Raw genomic sequence first — 21,203 nt, forward strand, 5'->3', positions numbered from 1 at the left:
TGCCTCGACTATTCTCTTCTGTTGTTTAGTCACTAATTTGGCAATTTTACATGTAAATTGGGTTCGGATACATATTATGCTAGACAGTTCGTACTATGATCTTGGTTATGCTGTCTTTATGATCTTGGTTATGCTGTCTTGCCTGATTTTAATTAACATCTGCAATTCTGACCTTAAAAATGGACGGGATCATAGGAAATGGCAGCTAACGGATTGGTTTGAGATCGATATCATCCTTACTAGGCTACTGTCAATTTACCAGTAACAATAATCATTCAATAATACGAAGAACATTATATATTGGGCCAAATCTGACCTTTTAAGGGTTACAGTTCAAATGTTGACTCGTATAATCAAATATGGGTTAGTTGTGCCAAGACTAACACAAAGTAACAATATACAGAGTACACAGTCGAAACACAGTAAAGTTGTTAGGACAGAAATGTTTTTGTGCATGAAGGACATGAGAGTTTGACAAATTTATAGGCACCAAAGCAATCAGAGGCCTGCTCAAGCCGTTAAGAACAAAAACTTGTCCAAGTCAGGATATCACAAAATTCAGAAAGTAACCGAATACAGAACAAACTCAGTCCTTCACAAGGACAAACCATCCAAATGTGAAAATTACACATAATCCAGCCATGCCTGACAGCAAAATCCATGGCATTATGTTTAAGCTTCTAGACCAAAAAAATATCCCAAAAAATAAACATTTAAAAAAAATGGAAAAAAACCTACAAGTATGACCTTAGTCCTTTGGAGCAAAATATACAGCCAATTAAAAGAAAAACCCAGATCCTCACTGCTCCAACTCAGTATATAGTAATACATGGGTACTGACCTCAAACATGGGAGGAATTGTGAAAAGCATAAAACAAAAATGTAATCATAGGAAAAACGTTGGATAATTGCGGTGGACTACATTGAATTTCAAGTACTACTGTAAAGGGGGGAAAAAGAACAACCAACCGGCATTCAGAGAAGGGCTCTGCATGCTTCAACATCAGCAGCTTGTGCTTCCAAAACTCCTTGTCCGACCACCCTCTCGGTGGCAACGAATATAGGTTTCCGGAATATATCATCTTCTACTTTATGCAGGACTTCTTTCACTACACTGAAGTTCAATCCCCCAGCCAAAATTAGCTTACCCATGATCTCGCCAAAATTATTGGGAGCCTTGGGAAGGTCAATAGCTATATCATCGATCATTGCACCGTAGAGCAAGCAACCTGTGCTTATATCACTAGCAGTGAAAACTCCCTTGGAAAACAGGTACTCTAAGAGCTTTGCAACCTGCTCAACACGAGGGGGGTTCTTATCCAATCCCAAATTAATTGCCTCCCTCACAATTTCGCTGTGATAAGATGGTGATTTGAGCTCCTGGACGCATTGTAGCGCCTCATCCAACAGGCGGACACTAAAGTATTCCTCAAGGAGAGAGAGAGTCTTTCTTTTAAGTTCCTCAGGCTTGACATTGGTAGCAGCAGCAGCAGGTTTCTCAACTGGAGCTGCTGGTTCAGCTGGGGTGGGCTTGGCCTTGGAAATTTGGCTAGTGGGCTCCATACCTGAGCCAAAGCTTGGTTGACGGGCAGGTGGACCACTTCCTTGCAGTAGGGCACTAGTTTTACCACTAATGACACCACCACTTCCCTGAGGTAAGAGGTTTGGGTTCATTGGTGTTGTTTTGCCAACCAATGATGACTGGAAGCGCCCTCCTGAAGAGGATGCAGACGCATCAACTCCCCTTGGCATTGACCTATTCCTTTGAACTTCCCAATTGTCATTGTCCATTCCTGGCATTCCAGGCATCTTCCGCATGCCGGGCATCCCAGGCATCATACCCCCAGTGCCAGGGCGATTAACAGGGAATCCTCCTGGACCAATGTTTCCTTGAGAAGGAAGTATACCACGCGCATTCCGCATGCCTGCAGTAGCACCAGGGCGCAAGCCAAGGTTTTTCTCTGCCTCGGTATGGATTTCAGTAATGGTTTTGGCTTTGACCTAAAGAACCATGAGCAAGAAAAGAAGATTATGACCAATATATATCGAGAGCCAATGACGAAATTGCTTAAAGTTAAGTTAAAGACAGCAATCAAACCTCTTCACGCCTAGGAACCCAATTGTTAGATCGCATATCTAGAACATCACGGGCCATGAAACGCAAACGAGGGACAAGTTGGCTGTTCGTGCTCAGCTCCTTCAACCGAGCCATATAAACATCATTAATACGCCGTGACTTGGGGTTTTCATCAAGCTGCTTACCAATGGTATTGAAAAAGTGGCATATGGCCTCAACATTTTCCTCTTCTGGACATGTTTTATTGTCAGGACCTAAAAGCTCCTACATTGTGTACAAAGCAACCATCAGAGCAAAGCTCGCACGAGGAACTTGTCTTACAAAAGAATGGACAAGCAGCAAATATCAAATACCTGTACAATATGATGCACAATCTTTTCAGGTACCATTTTCTGCTTCAAAAGTTCACCAATAAGACGTATGTTTCCAAGAGTACGGAGTTTAACCATTTTTTCCTTATCTCGACGTTCAGCTTCTTGTTCAGGGCTTGTCATCAGCCTTAGTTCAGCTCTTAAATTGTCGGCACCTTCAAATGCCTCTTGGCAATTGTTCAAGAGAATACGCTTGAAAGTGACTTCTTTTCCACCAGCTTCCTCTGCTGGGAATGGAGGAAGTTTTTCATTCAGATCAGAACATAACTTTGCATACATTTGGCAGAATGTAGGCTCCAGAACAGCTTTGTCAAATATCAAAGAAATAACACCCTGAAAGACAAACAAAAATCAGTCGCAAAGTAAGATTAATAACCAAATTTAGGAAACACAGAGAAAGACAATAACCTTTAGGATCTCAGCTGATGTGATACCAGAGTCGATTAGTTGATCCTTGAGGAGATCATACTTCTCAGGTGTGAGCTTGTTGAGAATACTGCATTGTAAACAATATAATATTATTACACAGGAATCTTGAACAAACACCGGACACGATCCTACATGTTTACATTTCTAACACTAATATGGGCTGATGGCAGCAGAACACATTAGCAATAAGACATTATTATAGATCTTATGTGATCATATCAGTTTCACTGACCTATATATTCAAAGGATGGCATATGCAACAGCTAAACATTTTTACAGACTACAGGTTCAAAAAATATTTTTGCTATACCATATTGCTACCCAAAACTTCAGATCAATAAATTTTTAATGAATTACTTTAATTTACAGGTATCACAACTGCAGCAATTCAAGCTCAAAAAGCCATAAACAGCTATTTCTAGAGAGTACAGTATACAGTCACCATGACTAAAGACCAAGAGACCAAAAATTATGTAACTTGATAGTGAACATATAGAATTAAATTTCCAGGAAGGCTGCAATTAAGGCCCAAAAAGAGGAAAAGACACATTACCCTTTCACAGTCTTCAAAACACGGTCATTATCAGAGAGGGTGCCTCTTCTAACAGACCATGGCACCTCAGCCTTAATCAGAGCTGGAGTTGGACCCTATTCATGTAAAACAAAACCTTAAGTAAGCCTAAAAAAACAATAAACTATAACAGAGGCAAAGAGCTGGGGATGGGTAAAACACTACTTGAAATTCAAAAAACAAAAAGGCTAATTACATACTTTTCCAATCAATTACAAAAATTTGAGTTGAAAAAAAAAAAAAAAAAAAAAAATATATATATATAGTTAAGCAGACTTGATGTCACTAACCACAAATTTTACCTACATAATCATCATCTCAGACTGGTAAAGTAATCCAGCAATCACAGGCATTACAGAAAAAACTAGCAATGCTCCAAATGCATAGATTCATATAGTCTAACAGGAAAAAAGACATGCAAAAAAGACATGCACATAAAATTGTCAAGTTGTTCTGAATGGGGTATGATACAGAACGTAACAGCTACTTTTAATTTAAAGTTCGAAATGGGGTAAAGTTACAGAAAGTCTAAGCTACTTTAATACTATAGTTCTGCATGGGATAAGATACAGAAAGTAACAGCTACTTAAAAACTAAAGTTCTGCACGGGATAAGATACATACCCGAACAGAGCCCAAACCATAATAATAATTAATTGCATAGAAAAGTTGATAGAAGATGCAAACTAAAAAAAGATGAAGTTTCTAAAATCTGGGAGCATGATAACATTGGTTAAAAAAAATCATTGCTGATTGTCAGACCAGAATCAGAAAATAATACAATTAATGAGATTACCCCTTGGCCCGAGGAAATATTTGCCCTTGCAAACTGTGAGTTAAATTGATCCTGGCGATTAAAATCTGGGCCCCTGTTGACAAATTCTCTGTCTTTTATCGTCTCCCATGACCTCTCCTCTGCAGGGGCAGGTACCTGAGTAGAGCGAGTGCGCCAATCCCGGTTATCAGGCTCAGAATAACGGGGTGTTGGTTGGCTTGGAGGCTGATAAATTGAAACAAATTACAATTAAAACCAAATTCTATATCATAAACGGGGGAAATCGCATATTTAACCAAACATGCTCAGACCAAAGTTACTGAATGCAACAAAAAAAAAAAAAAAAAAAACTATTAATAAAATTAGTCAAAACATTAAATTGCACAGATGACACTTACAATGACTTCAGCACGATTCCAACTCTGCTCTTCACCAAGCAGCTCAGAATCGACTTCTCTTTTCACAATTAGGATTTCCTCAGGAACCACCGCCACCTTTGTAAATAGACAATACACGTACATAAGATTACAGGATACGAAAATCACATTTGCCAATAACTCTAGACAAAGGACTACCCCTAAAATCTCAATTCCAGCAAAACAAAATAAAATAGATACAACCCTGATAAGCAAGAGATAGACCATAAAGGCATATGAATACTATAGCGTAGAAAATAGTGCAGCTTCACTAATCTAAATACAGGAATAAGTATACAACAAGAATGATGTAAATTATGACAAGGTTAGCCACAGTCTAGATTTACACAACTTAATTTAACAAGAATGAACAGAACTCTCTGCAGTAAACCATCAGCCGGGATTATCTCACATAAATTAATGAAAAGATAAGCAGCCAAGACAGCTCAAAATTAAATCAGATAAATTATTACTATTCCTGACTTGGATACAAACAGAAACATAAATTGGAATCAGAATAATACCTCTCTGAGTTGCAAGAGCTGATCTCGAGTGTAGCGGACTCGTTCACGACCCTCAAATCGAGCATCTCCAAACTACACCAACGGGGGAAATACATAGATTAATTATAAGAGTCTAATACAAAACACTTCTTTTTACAACCTATCATCACATAATTTCATAAGCACTGACTTGCCAATGCAAGATATAAAATCTCTAAAGCGGGCAGCATCATAACACACATGGTCAGCAAGACACACGTGCAAAGCAAGTCTGAGCATAACACACCAGAGTAACATTAGTTTTTCGCCAATTCAACATACAAAATTATATAAATTTCTTGTTAGTTCATTTACGAGTGCAAATACGACAAATATCTGTAGGTTTCTTTATGAGCGAGATACCACTCATTCATAGCTCACCTAAAGCCTACATATAACTTTCCGTCCATATTTACAGCAGTGAACACATCTTTAGCACACTGCTAAGAATCAGGACGTTCGATTCGGTTCGCCATATCTCCCGAACAACATAGCTCAATCCACTAAATAAACACAAAAACACTAGTAACACAACAAATAAATCATGGCATTAACATCAACAAAAAAAACTCCATTCAAAAAGTTCCAAACTTTATCAACAAAAAAAAAAACCACCAGATCAAAAACAACAATACCCAGATCCAAAAAATCACAACCCACTTAATAAAATCACAAAACAAACAAAACCCAGATCGAAAAAACAGCAAATTCAATCAAATTCAACAGATCTAAGACAGTAAAAATCAAAATTAAATAAAAAAAAAAGACCTTAAGCGAAGCGCCGCCATGAGGACGAAGAAGCTGATTATCAGAAGAAGCAGCAGCAGCAGATGAAGACGATGAAGAAGAAGAATCAAATCGGGGTCCGAGAAATCGAGGGCCTCGATTGCCTCCACCACCACCAGGTCTTAAGCTAATAACGGTCTGGTCAGCCGGCATAACTCAGCTAGCTACACGAAACGCGAAACGGCGAAGAAAATTAGGGTTTCAAAGAATTGAAAAACGTCGGAAAAAGGGATTTTCCGGCGGATTGAAGATTCGACGAATCTGATGAAGATAACAAAAAAAGGGGATAAATAGAATAGATTGAATTGATAGATAGATAAGAGGAGAGAGAAAATTGAAGAAATTTGAAGGAAAAAGGGTTTTGGTTTGGGGGAATTTTCTCTCTCTACGGGGAGGAGAGAGAGAGACAGGGGAAAAAGGAAGAGAAGAGAGGCTGTGAGGCTGATTTTAGGGACTTCAAAAACCCTTTCTTTTTTTCACTTGATGATGACTTTAATTTTATTTTTATTTTTTTTATCAATTTTTTTTTTATTTTGTCTTGGTGTGAATTTATAGTAGTATATGTAGAAAATTAAAATTAGGAAAGTTTTTTTAAAGGTATGTATCTAAGTTTGATTTGGATTCTATTTATATGGAATTTTTTTAATTTTTTTCATGATGGAGTAGGAAATAGTGAATGTTTAGGATTTGATTTGGTGTGGTTATGATTGAGGATTGATTTAAAGATTTGTAGAGGTTTTTTTTTTGTGGGTTAAAGGTAATAGAGGCATGTGTTAATAGGAGTAAAACACTATGGAGTAAAAAATATGAAATCATTCTTTTTTTATTATCAATTGCAAAATTATACTCCCTCCGTTTTTTTTATAAGTTAGAGTATTTTCGTTCGTTTTTTTATAAGCTAGGGTTCCATTTTTGGAAATCTCTTACAATTTAATAATATATCTTTACCCACTAATATCCCCACCCTTTTTTAGTTTATCATTTCTCACTCCTCCAATTAAAGGTGGGCATCGTGTCGTGTCGTGCCGCCGCGGGCCACGGTCAACGGCGTGTCGTGCCGCCGTGCCCAAAATCTCGTGTCGTGTCGTGCCGGCCATTTTCATAGGCCAGCCCACGACCTGGCACGGCCCTCGTGCCTGGCGGGCTCGTGCCTTGCTTGCCACGTGCCGGCCATTTTCATAGGCCAGCCCACGACCTGGCACGGCCCTCGTGCCTGGCGGGCTCGTGCCTTGCTTGCCACGTGCCGGCCTGCGTGTTGGCCTGGCGGGCTGGGCAGTTTCCAGATTTTTTTTTTTTAATAAGTTATAATTATAAAATTATAACTTATATTATAATGTATATAATTTATAAAAATATAAAATTATAATTATAATTTTTAAGTTATAAAAATTTATAACTTATAAGTTATAAAATTATAATTATAACTTATAAGTTATAAAATTATAAGGTATAAAATAAATTAAGTTGAATATTTATGTTTTATAATTTTGTATATTCAATATTTATATTTATATATTTACTTTATACTATTACTTTAAAATTTAATGTTTATGATTTATTAAATATAATTTTGTATTAGTAATTGGTATAATTTTATTTTTTTTAATATGAATTTACAAATTATAACAAAACGGGGAAAAAAGGTAAAATGGACTTTGGATGTGAATAATGCGTACTTCATATTATTATTACTTGAGTTGAGAAAATTGTACAATGATAACAATGATAAAAATCGTACAATGATGGTATTAAACAAAAATTGGAAAATGATAATATTGATAATGATTGTCTATTCTTCTTCTTCTTCTTGCTCGTCTTCGTCGTCGGCTTCGGCTTCGGCTTCATCGGCTAGTTGGATAGATTATAAACTAGCCGAACCCGAACGGTCGGAAGCGGAGGTTCCTTCATCGTTGTCGTTGTCCTCGTAAGAACGGTCTTGTGAGCGATTTTCCGCATCCAACCAATCTTTGAAACACACGCACATTTCTAGTGTTTCGGGTTTTAGACTTGTTCTTCTATCGTCCAAAACCCTTCCGAATGCGCTTAAAGCTCGTTCGGAGGCAACAGAGGAGACTTGGATACCAAGAATGTCTCGTGCCATTGCCGCCAAAGTTGGATGCTTCCCGCTTTATTGTTTCCACCATGCAAGGAGGTCGAGGCTGTTTATCTCATCGTCGTCCATGCCTTTGGTGAAGTCGTAACTCAGGTGCATCTGCAACTCCGAGACGTCGCTTTGCGTTCTCCTGATTGATGAATCGTCTGAAAACCTTGAAATCAAATTAGTAGCTTGTGAAAATAAATGTTTGGCCTTCTTACTTACGTTTTTGGATGGTTGGGAAGGCCCTGAGCAAGGAACGGTGCCATATTTGGCTTCATAGACTCTATATAAAGCAAAAAACTGATCCTTCACATTAGTCTTATAGTTTTCTACATCATCGTCAAGAAGCATGCATTGAAAGTAAATGTCAACTCACATAAATGTTTTCATACTTTTGCCTAGGATCTAATATGGAAGAAAAAATATAAATCAAAGGAATTTCACTATAATATTTACGCCACTTTGTTTCCGATACTGATCAAAATCACTTTGGTTGCGATGATCAGCGAAAAGTTGGGCGAGTAAACATGCATTAGAAAGAAAGTTTTGAGCACAAGGATTGTAAACAGAATAAAAACAATACGTCATGTTATATAATAACTATAAAAATTGCATATATCTTTCACATTTATACCAATCATCATCATATATATAAAGCAGTTTGTGGAAATTTTTGGTTGTAAAATATTGTTAACGGGCCCTTGTACTCAATTGCCTTGGTTAACATGTCATAGGTGGAATTCCACCTAGTTGGGCAATCGGTTTTGATTTTTATTGCCCTTATCTTTTGTTGTCTTAGAAAACTCTTCCATTCTTGGTACCTCATGTTTGAGCTAATAATAGACATAATAGCATCTCTGATTTTGTTGTAGTATGGGCCAATTGCCCGAACTCCATCCTGTACACATAAGTTAAGCACATGGCAAACACATCTAGTATGAAGAGCATCACCGTCTAATATTACATCGGTTAAGTTAAAATGATGTCATAGAGGTTGCATTGTCAAAAGTCATAGACATCATTTTATCTCAAAGGTTGTATTCGTCTATTGCTTACATTAAATGGTGAGCAAACTTAATGTCGGTGTGTGGGTATTCAAGCATTTTGAAATGTATTATTCTTTTTTGTAACAACCATTGATCATCCACCCAATGGCAATTCACACATAAATAGTGATATTTATAACCACTATCCCAAGTATCGACTGTCAAAGACACTCTACAGTTAAGGTCCCTCAATTTGGCTTGTAACCGCAATTTGTACTCTAGGAAGTTTTTCATGGCGGCGGAACGAACGATTTTCCTAGAGATTCTTTTATGTTGGGGTTGTAGTGCTTTGTTAATGTAAGTGTTAAATGGGTCACTTTCCGAGAAAAGAAAAGGTTGTTCAGCGTGTACTATCATTTTTCCTAGTTCATCCCTATCCCTCTCATAGTTGTAGGTAAAGCCGTATGGATGGAACTTGGAAATTTTTGGCTGGGTTGGATCACTAGCTGGTTGTGCACAAGCTTTCATGTGTCTACTTAAGTGTCCCGTCCCGGATTTGGATACTGCCGAGAATACACTATTACATGTTTTACATTTTGCATGTGTTTGGGGTTTATTTAGGAGGAAACAACACCATACATCACTCTTTCGGTTTTTCAAAAGTAGCATCTCACTTTTGGTTAACCATTCATGATGTGTGTTTTGGTTAGTAGTAGTAGAAGGGGTAGAACCGGAGGGAATTTGGGTACTTTCTTGGCTACTTTGGCTAGAATAATAGTTTTGTTGATCACCAAAATAATTAGGTGGGAATTGACCGAATTGTGGGAATTGTTGTGGATTTTGAAATTGGTTTGATGGTGAAAATTGGTTTGGTGGTGGTGGTGGAAATCCCGACATATTATAGGGTTGAAAACCGGAACTACCATCGTGCCTAAATGGCTCATAGCCCAGGGGGAAGTAACCGGGGTCATTGGTTGGACTCGGAATTTGGGGGCTCGTTGTATTAGGTGGTTCCCTAGAACTACTACTACGGCCAAGTCGGCCTTTCCCCCTAGATGATGGGTTGTTCGATGCCATAATTAACAATTAGATTTTTAATAAAAACTGATTAACAATAACAATAATTAATAACAACAATTTTACAATAAAAATAACAATAATAATAATTAATAACAACAATTATAACAATAACAATAACAACAATAATAAATAATAACAATAATTGTAACAATAATAATAATTAATAACAACAATTATAACAACAACAATAACAATTAACAGCAATAATAATTAAACAAGATTACTCTAATAATAACAATAAAACAATAATAAATTAAAGATTAGTTTAGATCTTACAACCGTGGTTCAACGCTCCACTAATTATGATTATGAACTTTTTAATTTTTTCCGATATTAGGAAAATAATAAGAGAATTTAAGAGAATAATTAGAGAATTTAAGAAAATAAGGATTATTCGAGATTTAGAGAATATACGAGATTAAGAGATAAGAAGAAGAGATTGTGATTTTGTGATTTGGGAAGTGAATGGAGGTGGGTATTTATAGAATTTTTGGGGAGCTAATTGGCCAAAAACTAGCCGTTAACTAGCCGTTTTTTTGGCCAATTATGCAATTAGCCGTTGCAAAAAACGGTAATATTACGGTTATTCTGGGTGGGCACGCGGGCCGTGTCGGGCCGTGCCTGCGGGCCGGGTACGCGTGCCGTGCCTAGTGTTCGTGCCACGTGCCGGCACGGCGGGCTAGCACGCCGGGCCCTGGGCGTGCTTGTGCCGGGCCGTGCCTGAAAACCCAGAACGCTGTCCGTGGCACGAAATTCGACAGTCGTGCCGTGCCGTGCCGGGCCGGATGTCGGGCTGTGTCGTGCTCAACTGAAGACCGGGCCGTGCCGGGCGGCACACAAGCCACCCCGGCCTGTGCCTAGGTTTACCTTCAATGGTTCCCACTTCCTTTCACCACCACTTTACTTTTCAATAAAATAATAACCTTATCTACCCCACTAACATCTTACTTCCTCCATTTTTATTTAATTGACGCATTCAATTTAGGCACACATACTAAGGAGAGGAGAGAGAGTGAGAGAGAATGATAAAGCAAGTGGGGTGGGTAGCTAGTAAATGCAAGGTATAAAACTTACCCAAAAAGGAAATGTGTCAAATAAAAAAATACTTCCTAAAAAGGAATATATGTCAACTAAAAAAACGAAGGTAAATATTTTATTGAACTCCCTAAAACTCCACGTAATCTCATCTCTAACCTATAAAAAATAAAAAACGGAGTGAGTAGTTTTGATCCCTCATAATCAGAGTTTCATGCCCATGGAAGCGCACTACAATCTTACCCACACGAGGCCTACTAATAAGCACATTAGAAAACTACCACATGTTTGAGATTCTAAGCTTAATTCCGCAAGTCTCTTTTGTTTTAAGATTAAGAATTTTATTTTTGTAAAAATGGTTGGTGCCATGTAAGGCGTATTCAAGAGATGTAGAATGTTTTAATTGGTAAAGAGCTTTTTGAAGACTTTTTAGCTTATTGAGACTTAACAAAGGTTTGACTGTCCATTCTTAAAAAGCTGATGGGTTTGATAATTATCATATTAAAAAAGAGTTTTTATATTGGACTTAAAACTCTTCCCTATCTTTAAAAGTATGACTAAATATTTACGAATAGTGTTGAAACAATTATACCCCTTAAAATGTTTATTTACATGTTTACCCTTATATTATACTTGTTACTTTATTTTTATAATTAGTGTTGAGACAATTATACCCCTTAAAATATGTATCTACATATTTACCCTAAAATATATTTATTCTATTTTTATGAAGAGTATTGAGACAATTATGCCCGTTAATATATTTATTTACTTATTTGCCCTCATTAATTATAAATCTTAATAATAGTGTACGAACATTTCTACGCCAAAAATGTGTTTACGTAATTTCTCTTATTAATGTTGGCAATAAGGCCAAACTTAAAAAGCTTCCCGGGTAAGGCTAGATATAGCGCTTGCATCGCGCACATTAGCCGCTCTAATTAGCTTATTAAACAATTAAATTTTATTATTATTACATAAATTGAAGCAATTAACAATAAATAGTTATTTACCAAACACTTTTACACTCCCAACTATGAACTATTTATGATAATACAAGCATACAACAAGCTAGTTAAACTAGTTAATCAAACCAACTACTAGCCAATTACCAAATAGGTCGGGCCTATACTACTCCAATCCCTTAGTTACGGACCATGCATGTGGGTAATTTGCTTTAAAGAGAATAGAGATAAGTAGTAAGGGATTATTAAAATACTTGTCATGAAAGGAACAAAATAAAAGGGGTAAAACTAATTAGAAAATAGATGAAAAGGCAAAGTATAAAAAACTTAGGAAAACATATATATATATATATATATATATATATATATATATATATATATATATATAAAGAAAAAACAGCTTGAAATATATTTTTAAGACCTGTTTTTGTTCACCTAATTTTCACTTATTTCAGGTCTAATAAGTTTAGATAAGTCAAGTTCTGTTAAGTGAAAATCAAGTGAATATAACACACCATTAGCCTATAAAAGGGCAACTTTAATATATAAAGAAATTCTACATGGTAGCCTCAAGGATATAAAAATTCTACATGAAAGACAATGTTTTTTTGCATTCTCTTAAGTGGCACTCTAGATTTTCATAATTAAGTATAGTGACCTTTTTTTTTGATTTTTTGCCTAACCATTAGTTTTATACTAAACAAACTAACTAACCCCCTTCCCGGCCACCAAACCTACCACCCTCATTGCCACCAGCCACCAAACCCACCACCTTCACTGCCGCCAGCCACACCCACACACGCCCATCACCACTGCCCCCTCCCTAGCCTTACACCACCGCCAGCCCCCAACCTTGCCATACCCCACCGCCATCCCTGAGCCAAATCTACCCACCGCCAGCTCCAACCCAATTTTACCAGCCCAATCACGAAAACCACCCCCTTTTTTTCTTCAGCCACCATTCGAAACCCAAAACCCTAGCCACCACCCTCGAAACCCTAACCCAGCCATTGTACGACATCAAAACCCTAGCCACAAAATAGTGAAAAGTTCGGCCGCCCCTACCCCACACCTCGAAAAGACCGACGCTAGGGTTTCGAGTGTGTGAGGAGGGGCAACCGGACTTTTCCAATAACTTTTAGGGGTTTTCGATTGGTGGGGCTGAGGTTACGGTGGTTAGGGAAGGGGAAGGGCCGGGAGGGAGGTCAGGGTGGCGCCGGTACTGAGGGAGAGGGTCTGGGCGCGCCGGCGACGTGGGCAGTGGGTTTGGCAGGTGGCTGCTGGATGGTGGTTTTTTAATTTTTTTTAATAATTTTTTTAATTACTTATGGTTAACCAAAAATTAAAAAAGTTAGCCAAAAAATTAAAAATTGGGCACTATGCTTAAATTTTTAAAACCTTGGTGCTACTTAAGAAAGTTGGAAAAAAAATTGTCTTCCACGTAGAAAAATTGAATCCTTGAGGCCACCATGTAGAATTTCCCTAATATATATATCCACACCAATTTTCAAAGACACTTACAATAATAATCCATATTGATGTTGTAGGACTTAATATTTATGATTTTCTTCTTCCTCTATAAAAACAACACAAACTATTTGTTTGTGCGGCAATGCGGCACTCCTTCTTCTCTTCCCTTCTCTTTCTCTCTCCTTCTTCTCTTCCCTTCTCTTTCTCTCTCCTCTGCTCCTCTTTTTACCATATCAAAATCGAAATCAGAAATTCACATCAATTGCATGAAACAATCATAATTAATCCAAAGGGGGTATTCTTCTCTCCCCTTCTCTTTCTCTCTTCTCTGCTCCTCTGCTGTTGTTGGTTGCAATTGTTTGCGAATTGGTGAAGGGGTGGTGGCCGTAATTTGCTGCGGCGAGGAGTGGAACGGAGGTTGTGAGTGTGGGTTGTAGTGATTGAAGGAGCAGGGGAATTGCGGTTTGGTGGTGGGCGTGAGCAGGGCTGCCGTAAATTGGAGATTGGTAGTGGTTGGGATTAATTGAGCAGGGGTGCCGTAAGTTGTAGGGGCTGATGTTGTTGGTTGCGGTGGTTAATTGGCTGTGAGTCGTTGTTGTTTTGAGGTGGTGTGAATTTGGAGGTGGTTGGCTGCGATGGTTTGCGTGGTTGGGCACTCCGTCTGGCTGCGCGGCTGGCTATGGCTGGGCTCCGACGTGGCTGTGGCAGGAAGGAGAGAGAGTGTGGTGGTGGTTGTGTTGGTGGTGAATGGGGGCTGCGGTAGGGGCGGTGGAAGGAAGAGATATTAACCAAGGTGAGAAATTGGTTGCAATCAATAGCAGTAGCTATTCCTAGTGATAGGATTAGAAGAGAGAGAAAGATTGCACGGGGAAGAGAGATTGCCCATGATTTTGTGAAGAGAGTGAGGAGTAGAGAAAGTGAGAAGGAGATAAAAATATATTGTATGTTGTTAATCATATTAGACAACAAATGACGCATATCAGCCCATAAAAGTAACATATCAGCCAACAAAAGGAACTTATCAGCCAACAAAAGATACATATCATCCAACAAGAGATACATATCATCCAACAAAAGGTACTTATCAACCAACAAAAGGTACTTACCAGCCAACAAATGAAGCATATCAGCCAACAAGATGATGAAATCAGCAAACAAAAGCAACATATAAGCCAACAAAATAAACATATCAAGCAACAATTAAAATAAAACATATAAGCCAACAATTAAAATAAAACATATAAGCCAACAATTAAAATATACATATCAGCCAACAAAATAAAGATATCAACCAACAAAAAGAACATATCAAAAAAAAAAAAACATATCAGCCAACAAAAGGAATATATTAGCCAACGTAAAAACCATATCAGCCAACAAATTAAACATATCAACCAACACATGAAATATATTAGCCAACAAGTGAAATATATCAGTCAATCTGCCGCACGCATAATTTGCGTGCAACAGTTCGCACCCAATACCTTCTCTAAAAACAATAGGGGTGTCGCATCCCTAACTTCATTCAATTTAGAGCATGTTTAGTTAGTGTATATTTTGGGTTGGAAACGGATTCGGATAAACCATTACCGTTACCAAATATTTGGTTAATTACCATTACCTAAGGGTAAGATATTCCACCCATTTGTTACCTCTCCAAAACCTAAGGTAAAAAATATCTTTACTCTCCTCAAACACAAAGTAATTCTTTTCCATAGCTAAATCAAACAAAGGAAAAGGTAGTTACATGATTCCTTTTCCCCCTTTTATTTGTTTCCTTTCCACTCCGTTTCCATTGTTCTAACCAAACGCCTCCTTAATGTCATCAAATACATAACCCAAATGAAAGTACTAGGGTTTTTTTTTTCACTAAAAAAAAAAAGTCATATACTCATATCACATCATATAATTAAAAAATAGTGCGATTTGATTTGAAAATATATTTAAAATTTACTTTTTAATCGGTGATGGATTCTTATGTACGAAGTATTTTAATTTGTCAAAACAAGTTGTTACGTTGAAGTCTAATATAAATAAAATTACGAAATTCAAGTCATTGACTCTTAATATGTACCTCAGCTCTTTCATTTTTTGACAACCTTAATATATACATTCACTACTACAAAAAATCCCTGTCAAGTCACCTGTAAATGACCTAACGAGTCACCTCAGAGGCGACTACACAGCCACCGACGCGATAGCTTCCTACTTTAGGAGTCGCCTGTTGAGTCGACTCGATATCTTTTGTATAAGTCATCTATTAGTTGTCAGACGACTCTATATGTTAAGCTATTGTGTCACTTGTGTTGAAAGAGGCGACTCCATAGGTTAATTTATTGTGTCACTTGTGTTGAAAGAAGCGACTCGTAAAAAATCAACATTTTGTTCCAACTATTTTGATTAGCTCATACAATGTCAATGTTTATGCTACTTAGCATGCTTGATCTTTGGTTCTTTACCTCAAAGATTGAAGTTCTTGCTATCATGAGATTGTAGCTATCATATAACTAATATATAAAGTTAAACTTTTAGCCAGATCACGAGATAGCGACACTTGGCGCTTTAACTTTTCGCCAAAAGTCGTGTCATGTAGGCAACAATTAATTATTAGTATGACACGTATGGTAAAAATATTTGATAGATTTCGATAGATTTTTTAAGATAAAAAAGTTAGTTTAGAGTTTTATTTTCAATAAAATTTGAATATATTTTAGGATAAATTTGCTGGTTTAGAGTTTTTTTTTTTTTTTTTTTTTTTTTTTTTGGATAAAATACCAATATTATATATATACAAATTAAATAATAACCCTATTATTAACAAAAATAAATTATAACTTTCAATAATTATTATCTTAATATAACTTATTATTTTTATATCATAATATTCGTGTTAAAGATTATTTCAAAATAAATCCATTCATTATATACTTTAAAAATTATAGCCCACAACTTTATGATCGGTACTATTATATTTTTTATTTTACAATTATGATTGTCAGATTGTCAACTGATTATTAATCCATGAGTAGAAAATTCGAATAACATAAATAATTTTCTCATATATACTGTACATTTCTATAATATATATCCTACATCAAAATATCCCAAATCAAAAGGGATATACACCTTTTACATAACAATGTTTGTATCAATGATGTGTTTTAAAATTTGCCATATTGAAAAAAATTTATTTTAAAATTCAATAAACAAACCAGATATCGCCACCAGAATTAAAATTCCAAATAGGCAATTGTCTTTAAAAAAAAAATCCTAAAAGTCTAGGAGCCGAAGACTTACATTCGAATTGAGGGTTTTGGATAAAGTCTAGGAGTGCTCAAATTATTAAATGTCAATGGAATCGTAAAATTAAATTAATTATCCGATAACGAACATTTAAAGCAACTAATGTTTAAATGTAGACAAATTTAGACATTAGTGATAATGCCTTTGAGAAAATAATTATTCCTTATAATTACTTTATAAGTAGCCAATTAATGTATAGATTTTTAAAACATAAGGATATATATTACAGAGGGAGCCCGATACATCGCCTGGGGTACGTACTAGTTTTTATTAAATTGTAACAATAAACCTATCGAGTCGCGATAAATTGTAACAATGAACCTAACAAGTCTGATTTTTAGAGTCACCTTTATATAAGGTGCAATTTATAAACCTATCGAGTCGCCTCATACTTATTAGGCAACTTGTTAAGTTGGGGTTAAAATCAACAAAGCACCTAACGAATTGCCTAATATACATGAGGCGACTTGATAGGCTTACAAGTCGCACCATATATACATGTGACTCTATAACCCAACTTATTTGGGGGCTTAAATTAGATTTATTTTCAAAATCACATGTATATAAGGTGCGACTCATTAACCTATCGAGTCGCCTTATACATATTAGGCGACTCATTAGGTGAGAGTCATAGTTAACGAAATTTTTTAAAAACTGATATTACAAAAGTAGACATTATTAAGATGAATCTAACAAAATCTTATAAAAGTAAATCAAGTCTATATTATAAAACGGATAATGTTAACAATAACTCACAAAAGTGTTCTTATTAAAAGTAAGACGGTATTACACAAATAATGTTTCTTTACTTGCAAAGTTGCAAGCCCTTATATAAACACTTGTCCATATTATGTGCAAGTTAGAGGTTGGTTATGGAACATAGAGCTTCCAAGTAGAACTCTCCAACTTCAATTCATCTAACAAAAAACAAAAATAACGCTATAAATAATCATATCAACAAAGCACCAAATATCACCGGTTAATTTCCTACTTCCACGTACATCTCCTTTAATCTTCAACTTTAATTCATGTATATCCTTATTCTATAGTCTTTAAGTCTTTATATATATCTTGTATGTAACGTTTTTACATAACAAGAAAGTGATCATATTATTTTTATTTCATGCAAAACTATGTCAAAAGCAATAGGTATTGATTTAGGAACAACTTACTCTTGTGTAGGAGTATGGCAAAATGATAGAGTAGAGATCATACCTAATGATCAAGGCAACCGTACCACCCCGTCGTACGTCGCCTTCACCGACACCGAACGCCTTATCGGGGACGCCGCGAAGAACCAAGTGGCGATGAACCCCGAGAACACGGTGTTCGACGCTAAAAGGCTCATAGGGAGGCGGTTTTCGGACCCCTCGGTGCAGTCGGATATGAAGTTATGGCCGTTTAAAGTTGTACGAGGCGTGGCCGAAAAGCCGATGATAGTGGTGAAATATAAGGGGGAAGAGAAGGAGTTTGCTCCAGAAGAGATATCATCTATGGTGTTGGTTAAGATGAAAGAGGTTGCTGAGCAGTTTCTTGGGTTGACTATTAAGGATGCTGTTGTTACTGTTCCGGCTTACTTCAATGACTCTCAACGCCAGGTAATGAATTAGTTATAATTATGTACTCTTTAATTTCTGTTACTCTTGTGGTTGTTGTTGTAACCTTTATTGTTTAATCGATACGGTATTACAGGCTATAGTACATTTTTCGGAAATAAATTCAGACTTTTAAATTAATATCAAAATAATTGTGAGGGAGAGCTATAATTAAAAGTTTTTAAAAAATTTCTTAAAAAAAAATAAGTTTTCTAAATTTGAAACATATACAGCTAGAGAGTTAAGAGCCTCCTTAAGAAGAGAAACCCTAATGCCATACATAGACAATACAGTACATTAGTACTCAGATGGATTGTGTCAACTTTTTACATTAGTCATAATTTATTAAATTAAATTTTTACTATTTCATGATTACAATATTACTACAGTTCTATCTTTCAAAAAAAAAAAAAAAAAAAAAAAAATTACTACAGTTCTACATACAAAGTATAAAGTGTCATTTGAATCGATATTGTCAAGAATGTCAACTATCATTCGAATATTCGATTTTATTTTTATTTTTTTTTTTATTTTTTGGATACATCTCAAATATCTGGCCCAGTGGCCCATACATATGAACATATGTTACATTCTTACAATCTTACATATCATTATGATGCTTGACTCGTTTAAATCTCCATAATATAAAATGAATGATTAACTATAATCATTATTCAATTTCCTATATTTAATGCTTGAATATGATTTTTTACAACCAAAGTAAGTTAAATTTATATACTTGGTACTATGCAGGCAACTAAAGATGCAGGAGCAATATCAGGCCTAAACGTGATGCGTATAATCAACGAGCCAACAGCAGCAGCCATAGCATACGGCTTAGACAAGAAGGCAGCTCAAACTGGCGAGAAAAACATCTTAATCTTCGACCTCGGTGGTGGAACCTTCGACGTCTCGATTCTTACAATCGAGGAAGGAATCTTTGAGGTCAAGGCAACGGCCGGAGACACCCATCTAGGAGGAGAAGATTTTGACAATCGTCTTGTAAACCATTTTGTCACGGAGTTTCGTAGGAAGACTAAAAAGGACATAAGTGGTAATGCGAGATCTCTACGTCGTCTTCGTACTGCTTGTGAACGGGCGAAACGAGCTCTTTCTTCTACCGCACAAACTACTATTGAGATCGATTCGTTGTATGAAGGGATGGATTTTTATGCCACCATTACTCGGGCGAGGTTTGAGGAGTTGAACATGGACTTGTTTAGGAAGTGTATGGAGCCTGTTGAGAAGTGTATTCGAGATGCAAAGATTGATAAGAGTCAAATCGATGAGGTTGTTCTTGTAGGAGGGTCTACGAGAATTCCTAAGGTTCAACAATTGTTACTAGATGTCTTTAATGGGAAGGAACTTTGTAAGAGCATTAATCCCGACGAGGCCGTGGCATATGGTGCGGCCGTGCAGGTAACATTATAATTTTTTTTTTTTTCATGTAACGTTTTATTTTGTAGTCTGTAAATTATAAGTATGATAAGTACGATATGATGTTGAATGTTGATATATTATCCAAGTTTAATCTCTTTCATTTGTTGTGCGGCCGTGTAGGTAATATTATAATCTTTTTTGTGTTCACCTAAAGTTTTATTTTATAGATATATTTTTCAAATTTAATATTTTTTATTCGTTGTTGTTGGGTCTAGGCAGCGATTTTGTGTGGGGAGGGACATGAGAAGGTGCAAGACTTGTTATTACTAGACGTTACACCATTGAGTTTAGGGCTCGAGACTGCTGGTGGGGTGATGACGACTTTAATCCCTAGGAACACCACCATCCCTACTAAGAAGGAGCAAATATTTTCGACTTACTCGGATAATCAACCAGGAGTTTTAGTACAAGTATTTGAAGGAGAACGAGCAAGGACGAAGGATAATAACTTGCTTGGAAAGTTTGAGCTTGGTGGGATTCCTCCGGCGCCTAGAGGGGTACCTCAGATAAATGTAACGTTTGATATTGATGCTAATGGGATATTGAATGTTGCTGCGGAGGATAAGACTGCAGGGGTGAAGAACAAGATCACTATAACAAATGATAAAGGGAGGCTGAGTAAGGATGATATTGACAGGATGGTGAAGGAAGCGGAGAGGTACAAGGCTGAAGATGAGGATGTGAAGAAGAGGGTGGAGGCAAAGAACACGTTGGAGAACTACGCGTATAATATGAGGAATACAATAAGGGATGACAAGTTCAGAAGCAAATTGGGGGAGGAGGAACGTGGAAAAATCGAAAAGGCGGTAGGAGAAGTGGTGGAGTGGGTGGAGGCTAATCAGTTGGCTGAAGTTGATGAGTTTGAACATAAGCAAAAGGAGTTAGAGGGGGTGTGTAATCCAATCATTTCAAGGATGTATCAAGAAGCTGGTGGCGTCAATGGAGAGGCCGGTGATGAGGACATGGGCGGTGGTTCTAGTGATGCACGTGCCGGGGGTGGTGGGCCTAAGATTGAAGAGGTGGATTAAGGTGGCGTGGTCATCACCTGAATCATACTGCGGATTTCAGGGTAGCTCCTCTGTTTTAGTTTCCTCTGTTTTGTGTATATGGTGTTGTAATGTTGTTTGGTCAGGTTTTAATATTTTATATTTTTTTATTTTTTTAAAATGTTTTTTCACTTAATGTTGCTTTCATTTTTATGCATGAGTTATGACTCTGAATCCATGACTATGTGAATAGTTAGTAATCAATGAATAAAAAGGAAT

At 36.7% G+C, this 21,203-nt stretch overlaps 2 protein-coding genes across 2 annotated transcripts; one reads left to right on the plus strand and one right to left on the minus strand.

Annotated features, from left to right (window-relative positions):
• Positions 1 to 518: 518 nt before the first annotated feature.
• LOC110721866 (eukaryotic translation initiation factor-like) lies at positions 519 to 6,559 on the minus strand. Its single transcript, XM_021901083.1, has 9 exons — positions 5,949 to 6,559; positions 5,163 to 5,234; positions 4,621 to 4,716; positions 4,244 to 4,447; positions 3,431 to 3,525; positions 2,857 to 2,944; positions 2,431 to 2,781; positions 2,099 to 2,341; positions 519 to 2,001 (listed from the first exon to the last, which is right to left on the minus strand). The coding sequence occupies exons 1-9, from the start codon at positions 6,117 to 6,119 to the stop codon at positions 976 to 978; spliced, it is 2,346 nt and encodes a 781-aa protein (XP_021756775.1). The 5' UTR covers positions 6,120 to 6,559; the 3' UTR covers positions 519 to 975.
• An 11,402-nt stretch (positions 6,560 to 17,961) lies between these two features.
• Positions 17,962 to 21,158, plus strand: LOC110721867 (heat shock 70 kDa protein-like). The gene is made up of 3 exons (XM_021901084.1): positions 17,962 to 18,501; positions 19,252 to 19,917; positions 20,154 to 21,158. The coding sequence occupies exons 1-3, from the start codon at positions 18,037 to 18,039 to the stop codon at positions 20,964 to 20,966; spliced, it is 1,944 nt and encodes a 647-aa protein (XP_021756776.1). The 5' UTR covers positions 17,962 to 18,036; the 3' UTR covers positions 20,967 to 21,158.
• The last annotated feature ends 45 nt before the right edge of the window (positions 21,159 to 21,203 follow it).

Source organism: Chenopodium quinoa, unplaced genomic scaffold (assembly GCF_001683475.1).
Source record: "Chenopodium quinoa cultivar QQ74 unplaced genomic scaffold, ASM168347v1, whole genome shotgun sequence".
Taxonomy (NCBI): Eukaryota; Viridiplantae; Streptophyta; class Magnoliopsida; order Caryophyllales; family Amaranthaceae; genus Chenopodium; species Chenopodium quinoa.